Source organism: Clytia hemisphaerica, unplaced genomic scaffold (assembly GCF_902728285.1).
Source record: "Clytia hemisphaerica strain Z4C2 unplaced genomic scaffold, Clytia hemisphaerica genome assembly, whole genome shotgun sequence".
NCBI classification, from domain to species: domain Eukaryota; kingdom Metazoa; phylum Cnidaria; class Hydrozoa; order Leptothecata; family Clytiidae; genus Clytia; species Clytia hemisphaerica.
In genome coordinates, this window is record NW_027103590.1 from 411,928 (window position 1) to 422,973 (window position 11,046).

The following is an 11,046-nucleotide window of genomic DNA, read 5'->3' on the forward strand; positions in this document are numbered from 1 at the left end:
TGATGGAATTTGCCAAATGAACCTAAGAATGTCGATTCTTAGAGCATTTTATATGTAAATTGTCAATTAATTCCCAGAAATACCAAAAACTTTCACAAATGCCATCTTTGCTCGAGGTATGTATTAATTGCTAGATTTAGGCCCGGGGCACTGACCTTGACAGCCGACGGGGACGTGCTAAATTAAAATTTGGGAGGTTGTAAAATTTTGAGTTGTAAAATTTCGATTTGTAGGAGTTACATTATTATAGGAGTATATTTCGCAGGTCTATTGACCTCTATGAAACAATCTAATTCAAATTTACAGTTCATCAATAACGGTCTTTTTACATATTTTCTTAAAGTATAGCTTAGCCCGAGGGTTACCTCTCACTTTCCATACACAGCATTCATCCTTCTCATTCTTCGTTTTCTCTTTAGCTTTTTCATGCCATTCTTTTGGTTTCACGTTCTTTCTTGGAGAAGTCATCTGTTACACTGAAATTATCTTCGTTTAGTTTATGGACTGAGGCCATAATTCTTTTCTTGTCTTCTTCATTGGCCAACGTTACTTTCAATGGCCGCCATCTTTTCGTCTTGAATATATCATCCTTTCGAGCACCGATTCGTTCTGCAGTGACAACATTTATCTTTAATCCCATACGATTTCCTACAACTTCCTCCACGTAATCTTTGTCACCGGCCCGCTGTTCCTCTTTGTTCTCATCTTTATTTTCACCTAAATGATGGACAATGATGTTACATCTAGTTAAGTTCTTCCAGCGATCTTCTTCTCTTTCTTCTTTTTCATTTTTGATAAATTTCTTGATGATAACCTCCTGTTTCTTCACCTCTTCCTTTGTGATATCTGCATATGTTGCCCGTTTTGGTTCTTTAGCGACGTCTTCTTTGTTCATAGCTATAAGTTCCTCCATTTTCTTCTCTAGATTATGCAATCTAGTGTTGAAAACAGATTCATATATTTGCTGACCTCCATCTTAACATTCTGCTTCCGTTATTGTTTGCGTTATTTGGTTACTTCTGACTCTTTGCTTACTTGTTTTGATTTTTTCCAAAAGTATTGGCGTGACTGTAACACATTTTTTACATTCGAAGCGTCGACTTTTGTATTGCAGACAAAGCTGAATTTGGTATGTGGGAAGCTCCGAACAAGCATAATGAACGAATCTCTGGCATTTCCTACATTGTAACATGTCATTATCCTTTATTATTTCATTCGTGAAGCATTTATTGGCGGTACAGGATCCATATTTTTCAGCATTTTCAGTGGATTTTTCATCGATCGTTGCCATTCTTTTTCATTCATTCATTTGGGTTATCAAACCTTCAAACCTAAACTTTTCTAAAATGTCAGACATTATAGAGACATTAGAGAGAATGACCAATCTAGTAAATTTTTATAGATCAGTAATGTTACTCCTATAGTGACTGTCTGGTTTTGTTCCCCGATTGAATGAAGAGAGGGTAGAATTACCGCGCAACCCACCAAAATACGTAAACAAAAACAGACAACATTTTGAGTCTCCTCACTATGAAGATCATAAAATCACCCTTCTGATTGGTTTATCTTTAAATATTACATCATCTGTGACCAATGAGTGAATAAATTCTATGGCACTCTTGACTATTAGAGTCTGAACAAAAGGCCGACATCACGTGCGAGTAAGGAACTGTCTGTCTTGAAATTTGACCTTGTGAAAATACGCCAATTGTCTGTTCAATGTTTATAAGAAAACACTACATGTATGTCCCCAAGGTACGTTAGTATGTATTTTGTATACTCTTTTGCTAAAGGCTAATTCGTGATATTCGGAAACAACCGAAAAAGCCGGAATTTGATCCTTGTTTTGCTATTTTCATTCATTTACGTTATTTTATGGCTTTTTTGGGCATTTTCGTGTAGCAAGAATTTATAATGAAATTACTCATTAGATACGGAAACAACTGAATAACGACCAGTCTCATATTAGTATTTCAAATCAACAAAGACGATTCCACAGTGTTGCGCCGCAAGACCAAAGGTCGTAAGAAAAATTTACCGCCGTCTTCATCTTCGTCGTCTTCGGAATTTGATCCAGAGAATAATTCAACTACCGAGCAGAACATTCGCCTTGTAATCCAATGGTTATGTGTCAATCTCCGGTCATTGCCAACTCGACAAATGTGATCGTAGCACAGACGTAATCTGGACAGTGAGTAACTGGGAGCTTAGAGAAGATGTAGCGCTCAAACTCAGCATTTGATCAATGAGATCTTGGGTAAATAAAAAAGAGTATAGATTCCTTTATTCTTGGCTGACAGTCAGTAAGCTTCTACTACTATAACTCTGGAATTCTAAAAATATATGCCATGGATCGTATTTCCTGGGCATGTCATAGTCAGTGTGGAGCATATAATGAAGTATTAGCTTTTGGATAGACTGGAGTCGTTTATAATGCGTGTAAAACTGTTACGGGATTCAGTTTCTATAAACAAATAAAATTGTTCTAGCTTGGTTAGACTAGCGAGAGATATAACACCACTAAACCAGAGCCTATTAATATAATACAAAAATTGAAAATGCTTATAAAGAAAACCATACAGTTCAAGTATGCCTCTTCAAAATTGTAAGCCATTCAAACTGAACCTTGGTATTTTGGTAATACTTTTTGCATAAACAAAGACAAAAAAAAATTGAAAGATAAAAATGCAAGTATAAAAATGCAAGTTTGATTCATATTTATATTTTGGCAGTGGTGATAATTACAGTATGGTTTTTTTCAAAGTTTGGACGAATTGTTTTGTACTAGATCCCTAGTTTTTTAATCCTTCACGAATTCATAAATATTTTGACGTTTTGACGAGTTTTTCCGGGCGCAATTTAGATGATAGATGGATGTAGTTGATATTTTACGTGGTAGCATAGTAGTCTAGGACTTTTAGAAAGTCTTTCGATTGTTTTCACCAAACATTGGAAGGATTTAGTGAAAAAGAAAGTCCGAAAAGGTTAGGTTGGGTAGTGTAGTGGTTATCAACCTTGATTACCGTCTGGTAGGTCAGGGGTTCGATTCTCACTCGGTGCTATGATTTACTTGGCAAGTGAATGTACCTTCTCTCGGGTCAACCCATGCCTTGTGAGGGGAACTGGGTACCATCAATCTAATAAAAGGGTATGGGGAGTGTGCTTGGCATTACATGTGGTGTGGTGACGATACTCATAGGTTTAACACCTACGAAGATGTATGTCCTCCCGTGTAGTTCGAGTACCGTTGTCTATACACGAATAACTCTGTTACCCAGAATTTCGTGTCGCGAGCGCAGAGTTAGCAGTGTCTGGTAAGCGTTGAAATTTCCCTATCCTATAGTAGGTATCTATGCAGGGATAGGGCCCATTCTGGATGATTCGGTGGGTTCACTTCTCTTCTCTCTTCTCTGTTTTTTTTTTACGTCTGAATTAGTCGTCGAGCATAACAGACGACGGAACTTATTCTTTTTACATCTGTAAAGGTGCTATTCCACCGTTTTAGACCATGTTGACCTTAATGGATAAAGAGATTTATAAATGTAATTTGATTGTCTTTTAACGAGCATTGCACTCCTTCGTATGTTTCCAACGTACTTGCCTAAATCCGCCAGTGGTAAGTCCTTCATGATGGTATGAATTTAGTGATTGTTTTAGAAAGTGGAAAATAAAAATAAATCTTAAATTAGAATTAAAATCAAAGGGAAATCTTTTTCGACAAATGTAAAGAACTAATGAAAGGACTGACTTGAAGAAGATGAGTGAAGCAATATATTGGTGCATTTTAACATGTGTTTCCGCCATTTTCATTTGCAGTCATATCGAAGGTAAGGTTTCTTATAGTCAAAATGTCGAAATGCATTAATTCTCTAATCGTTTTGATAAATAAAGTAGCAGTGTCATAAAACACACTAGGCTCGACATTGTAAAGCAAGGGTGATGGGTATACTTTTGATCATTGAGCTCAAAGCCTCTCAAGGATAGATTTGAAATTTTTGGATGGAAAGTGAAGCCACTTATTATACCTGTTTAGTTTACATACAAACGCCAGAGTAAAATCCATCGCAAAGAAAGGGCTAGATTCAATCTGTCATCCCAAAAAACGGTGCAATCTTAAAGCTTCGCTTTTTCTTGCTTTGAGAAAGGTTGAAGATTCCTCTCTAGCTCCTTCGAGGCTTTAACCTCAATGCTAGGGAAGTCAATGAAGGGTCAGCCAGCTGTGAAGTTCAGGGTGATTGGTATACTTTTGGTGGTACCTGGTGATGCGGCGAGGATAAGAAAGGCTCAATAAATAACCTACGGTACAATGACACATATAAGAAGCAATTTTCGAAAACACTTTAGGCAGTCAATTGGAGACATTATACATATATGGAGTTAATTTGAGACACTTATTTTTGTGTCCGCACACCAAAATTTGAAAGTGTTTAGTTTTTGTCGGCTTTATCCGGCCTCATATACTACCTCTTTTTGTGTTTTAGGACTTCATCCATCAGGCGAAAAAGATTGTGAGTTGGATCATTCTGATTGTAGAGATTGCTATAATGAAAGTGGTATTCAATTTTGCCAGTGTAAACAGGGCTTTGTAGGAGATGGATATAATTGTAGAGGTAAGGCTCCATGCACGCAAATGTTACTTTTTCAACTTTAAAAATTTTTGTTGCATAATTGGAACACGTCGCTTTTTTCAGCTTTGTCATCGAGTTTTGCTCCCATAGCTAATAGGTTTGGTGAATCCCTGCGACAGTGATGACATCTAGACTTTTAAAGGCCGATTTCGACTTTTTATTTTGTACCTTCTATGAGCTGATGCCACAAAAGATGGGTGTGGGTGCGAGGATCAGACTGCAGGACAGTCATTTTTCGTACTCACAAATTCGTGAAAGACTGACTGACAACAGTCTGCGAGCAAAATGTCCACATAATGGAAAACGACCTTACTTAAGATAATAAAACAGTGTAAATGATTGGCTGTTCCATTTAATTTCCATACAGGGGTTGGACGATCTTTTTGAAGTCAAAAAAGATTCCGCAGTCCCGATATGCGTGAATACCCTTGAAAATGGCAAAATTTGCAAAAGAAGCCTGAAATATTTTTTCCATACCTTAAAAGTGAGGGTGTTCACAGACCCAATAGGATTTTTTCAGAGAGTGGGGTTAAGATAACGGACTGAAACACGGTGGGGATTGATATTCTTACATTTTTTTTATGCCTGGGGATTTTAATGGGAAAAATAGCATAATATTTTGCATGGAGGATTGGTTTATTTGTTTATTTTAAGTGAGGACAATTATTGGGGGTTAATTTTCCACCGGGGACGATATTTTGGCCAATTTTTCCAGTGGGGAGGGGTCCTAGTGGGTTTGTGAGAAGGGGGTGTACTGAAATAAATCTTTTACCGCTGGAAGTTTTAGAATAACATTTTAGACTCTGGAAAAATTAAACAATACTTCTTTAGACCCCCGGGAAATTCTTCTGGGACTGCCCCCTGAAAACATTCGTCCACCCCTTCCCCTGCATGGATATTAAAAGAAATGGTCGAATTCTCAAGAATTTTCCTATACAGACAGGGATGAATGCACAACTGGATCGAACTTTTGTGATCAAAACGCACTTTGTATTAACACATTTGGAAGCTATCGTTGTTCATGTAACCAAGGATACACGGGAGATGGTAGAACTTGTACCTGTAAGTTTTTTTATTCTTTTTAGCTGTATTAAGTCAATCGTAGAAGAGGACCAAAAGAAAATAAACTTGATCCTCCCATGATCCTTTGAAGAGGTTAAAATGTAGATTTCTATGTTTATTTCTCTGAAACTTTGAGCATGAAATATAAAACTCATCTTTTCTCAAACTATCAAGGGTTGGGCTGTCAGATTATGGTTTGAGATTTACGATTTTGCGACCCTGTCAAAAATTTTTAAAGAAGAAACCTTGGTCAGTCTGCCTGAGTGACCAGTTTTATAGACTGCTTCAAAGAAAGCTCAACTTTGATGATTAAGGTAGTCAATCCTTGAGTTCCATAACAAATAAGCACTTTTACCGTTCTTGATATTACGGGTTATTCAAATCGCTTCAGTCACTTTACTATCCTCAAAATTGCAAATACATAAACTCGCTATTTACTAGATTTCGACGAATGTAAACTTGGTTTGGATGACTGCAGCAACGAGACGATATGCGTTAACACGGATAGCTTGCAAGGATACAAATGTGCTTGCCAAGAAGGTCTGACCGGAGATGGAAAACATTGTTACGGTAATTTATTTTATACAACATTTTGACATTTGAAATTTTGAAACTCGTCAGAAAATCCACGCAGTTAAGAGAAGGGTAGTCCCACTTGCACCACTTTTAGATTTTACTGATAATGGACCTGATACAATCCTTTTTTGAGTGCTATCAGAATCATTAAGAAACTATCAAAGGGACTAGGTTCGAGTTTACCGAGGGTAATTTTAAAGATTCTTTTATTCTATGGAAATATCGTTCCATCATGATTGAAAACCTGATATGTGAAAACCTCAATTTGTCCTTTTTTCCGTCCTTCAAAATATCTCTGAAAGCTACAGTACTGAAAACCAATCCGCAAATTGAATGGGTTCCATAATAAAAGTGGCCGGGGAGCTCAGTCGGTAGAGCATTCGCCTTAAAATCTAAGGGTTGTGGGTTCGATCCCGGGTCACCGCCAACTCAGCAGATGAGTACAATCAAGGTCGTAATATTTGAGAAAAAAGGGAAATCCGCCGGGAAGTTTTGAAACCACAATCGATTTGTAAGTGCTCTAAAGTAGTTTCAAAAAGTAGAGTTTTAACTCTGAGTTTTAACGCTATACTTAGGACCTTAGGATCTGAGGATCCAAAAGTTCAAAAATAGTCCAATAAGGCTCAGAATATAGCCTGGAAGTCTACCAACCCCTCCCAAATTGAAATATTCGATTAAGGTAAAGAGGTAGCCCAAAATCGACTTTCTCACCAGAACTTTAAATCTTGAAAAAGGTTAAAATAACCGGAATTCTCATTATATTTCAACCATGATTGTAGCATAGATTGGGTAATCTGATCTAGGCGGTAAGTTATTGGGAGCTGAGAGTGGGTGTGGCGCTCCCCCTCAGCATTCGATCTCCCAGGTCTAGCGCAAATAGAAAACGGGATGGACTCCCTCATTCCCGGCCTCGCCGACAGCCACCAGATGAATATACTTACTTGCTTACATAATAAAAAATCGTGGAGTCATGGTTCTTTGAATCGGTTCCTTCCGTGTCGAAAATCTAATTACCATACTCGGGTACATACAATTTCGTACCCAAAGAGGAACTTTTGATTTTATTAATTGACGTTCCCTTTCATTAAGCAACAACTGGCTTACGTTTCGCGTTTGGGTTCGGCCGGGTCATAAATTGGTACTCAACTTCTCCTTTTCTGAACTAAAGAGTTATGAAAAGTTGAAAAATCCAAGTTTAGACAGCTAAAGAAATAAAGGAGCATTCGTTTCACTCTCGACTGATACATACTGTCAGTGACAAACATATAACTCTCAAATTCGATATTTTTTTTCGCTGAGTCAGGGATGTCATGAATTTATCATTTACCTCTTTTTTCATTCACTATAGACTTAGACGAGTGTGAAGTTTATCCTTATATTTGTCCGAATATGTCTGAATGTAGAAATCAATATGGTAACTACAGCTGTGTGTGTGGTCATGGTTACGAACAAGATCATGGCGGACACGGTTGCAAAGGTAAATCCCTTCAAATGAAAAACATAGGTTTATGCTTAAGGGAGTTGGTCTCTATTACACTGATATGGCTTCTACAATCAGGTTCGTAATATATCGGATACTTTAACGTTTTTCAAAAGTAACTTAGCGCATTTTAAAATTATTTGTGTTGTTTAAAGTTTTGCAGGGAATTTCCCCTTGTTATCAAATATCATTCTTTGATTGTATATGGCTTCGGTTGTACATCGTTTCAAAAAAATGCACCCTTGAAATGAATAGACTAGCTCGCACAAACTATCACAACACAACTTATTTGGTGGTTTTTGTTTATACAAACAATCCTCAGTTGAAAATAAATAGACCTATATTGTTATATATGAATAAGTCTAAAACTATTTTTTTGGCCGGCTGGAAATATTTTCAATTATTAAATGTAATATCCATTTAACCCAATAAGTGGCATCATTCCACAAATTTAAATTTAAGTTTTTATTTTAAATGCGTGTACATATACATCCTGGACTGGACTTTTTTCACTCATGGGAGGTAAAAAAACAGGTCTAGGCCTAACGGTACCAGGACCGAAAAAACTAGAACGATCATATGATGCCAGTGGCACGTAATGGGTAAAGGTACATGCATTGACGTATGTCGAATGTCTAACATATAAGATATAAAAGATTTATGAAATGGTTGGTTGGGTGTCAGTTTTGGACAAAATCAAATAATTTTTTTTCTATCTCACTATAGATATAGACGAGTGCGCGATGAACCAGAATTTCACTTATTGTCCACAGTATCATTCATGTATAAACAAAGATGGCGGATATGGTTGCGAATGTTTGGTCGACAATTGTCACCCTGACAGAGTAGAGCCAAGTAAGAAAGAAATTTTAACTAGAATTTAGCTAAGTGGTTGCTAGTCTAGTAAACCACGTCTTTGTATTTCGCTACATCTTATGCTTACACTGGGCTCACTACCTTCACCGAATATGCTAAATATAAATAAAATTCCACCGTTTCGAAATAAATAGCTTTCCACGGTGTAGGTTTTCCAAAGCACTTTTCCACGGAAAATTATCTTTTTCATAAGTAACTTTTTTCCCGCATTTCATTTTTTAAAAAGCAGATGCTTGCTAGTCTGAGGCAGAATATTTCTTTTCAAAAACTTGTTATGTAATGAACAAAAAACGGTTTTAAGGCCTGCGAAAGCCCAAGTTAAAAGAACGAAGAAAGTTTTAAATTGAGTAGAAATTTAATTTGGCAGGTTTTTGGTAAATCCGCCAGATTATTTTTAAGCTGATTTTTCAAGAGTGGATGGGTTTATGATGGTTTGTGACAAAAAATGTCAAACTGTTTTTATATTTTTTCTCTAAGAGACAACTTCAAGCCAAAAGTTAAAATACGTCATCATTGGATCATCAACCGTGGCTGGTTGCATCATCTTGATCGTTGCCGTAACTTTCGTTGTCATCAAGTGTAAACGTAAAAGGTATGAAGGAAATAATTTTACGCGAAATTTCCGCCGTACGTCTGGGCGACGATATCATTTTAGTGACGCCGACGCACCTTATATGCAGCATATAAACTTGCTTGAGCCAAATGGTGCACCAGTAGAACCTGTCGAATAAGTAATTTACAAATAACAATTTCATAAGAACATGAGACTGACATTCTGAATAGACTTAAAAACAAATTAAGACAAAACGAGCCTGCTTCAGCATTCTGACCGTCATTGAGCTTCATACTTTTATAAAATTGTTCTTAATTCCAAATCCCTCCTGGTCTGCTGGCTAACCACTTTTGTAGAGGTCTACGACTCAGACTTTAATCCCCCTCTAGGTATTATTTCACTTAACATTTTTTAATCTTGTAGTTGATAGTTAACGTTATTGTTTTGTTAATTTGTTGATTTTCCAAATATTATTGATATAACTTAAGAGATTTTAAATATTTTTACAAATTAAGGCCTTAAAATCTTAGTAAACGAATATGTTATTCTAAATGATATCAGAAGTTTATCACCTAGTGAAAGTTGATCCTTAGTTTGGGTAGTTCATCCAGCAACAGAACTTCGTAGTAGTATTATTTCAACCATAGTATATCTTATACTATGTTTTAACTAAAATATCCCTCCGGCGAGAAAAGCCACACTTCTAGATTACAATCAACACCATTGAAAAAAAGACCCAAATCTCATCGAAAATTTGACTTTCAGAGGCTCCTGTTGCCTCACTTTTGTTTCAAAAGCCTTCGTCAACCGTAAAATTTCACGTAGATTCCAAAAATGCAATTTTAAATCAAAATATTGTCAAAACCATTTTATCTTGATCCCAAAAATTTCTTAATTGCAAAAAGTCGAAAAATTATCTATTTCTTTTTTCTTTTCTTCTAGAAATACTCGAAAACGTGGCCCTGAAATTTCCCCTTCAAAGACAAAAACCGAACGATACAAAACACTTACAGAAAACGTAACTCGATCGCCGGAGGGAATCCGTCTAAATGATTTTTCTAATCCATTGTCCATTATAACCTCAATAAACATGAAATAACTTGACAAGGTTAACTTTAACGTTTGTCCAGCTGGTGCACGATATCGCTTCAACACTCAACTAAATGTTGAGTTCATGCGCCGTATTTAAATTATTGACCACATATATCCGACATCTTTAATCCTAGTTTCTTTTGAATTTGGTACCCAACTGGTAGCACTACTCTTTGTTTGATTCAATTTTGATAATTGATAAAAATATGTTGACCTACATAGAGTAGCGGTACCATTAGGGTACCACTTTCCAGCCATTTCAGACACAACATTGTTGAGAGTGTATTTTATAACAAACTTTAGGCTGTAAAGATTTTGTACATATAAATGATATCTGGCACATGAAGTTTTGACAAGTTTAGCGATTTTTTTGCCATAATTTGTGTCTGTCGAATTTTTCTTCCCTTAAGGTATATATGATCTAACTTCGCGATTCGTCAACATCAGATCTATTTCTTTATCCATAGCTTTGTACATTTTATAAGTAAGTAGACAAAAATATTATATCTAGGCAATTTTTCATATTATATACATTATACATTTTAATTGTCACATCCTTGATTATGTTCCCTGTATTCTATTTCTCTAAGTTCTTTGACTTATTGATAGGAAATAGTAGTCAAAATTTATCTATTCTATCGGGGAGAATATTGGTTGAGGAAACATTGAGTCATTTAGCCAAAAACAGGCTCAAGTTGACCTTTTCATAAAATATTGTGAGTGCTATGGCTGCCTCGTTTTGAAACTATTACCAAGGTGATTAAATCCCTTGGATCAAC

At 36.2% G+C, this 11,046-nt stretch overlaps 1 protein-coding gene across 1 annotated transcript; it reads left to right on the forward strand.

Moving 5' to 3' along the window:
- The first annotated feature begins 3,649 nt into the window (after window positions 1-3,649).
- Window positions 3,650-10,805, forward strand: LOC136801527 (protein kinase C-binding protein NELL2-like). Its single transcript, XM_067058167.1, has 8 exons — window positions 3,650-3,827; window positions 4,482-4,610; window positions 5,568-5,690; window positions 6,132-6,260; window positions 7,615-7,743; window positions 8,473-8,601; window positions 9,100-9,214; window positions 10,118-10,805. Exons 1-8 carry the CDS (start codon window positions 3,758-3,760, stop codon window positions 10,272-10,274), a joined length of 981 nt encoding a protein of 326 aa, XP_066914268.1. The 5' UTR covers window positions 3,650-3,757; the 3' UTR covers window positions 10,275-10,805.
- The last annotated feature ends 241 nt before the right edge of the window (window positions 10,806-11,046 follow it).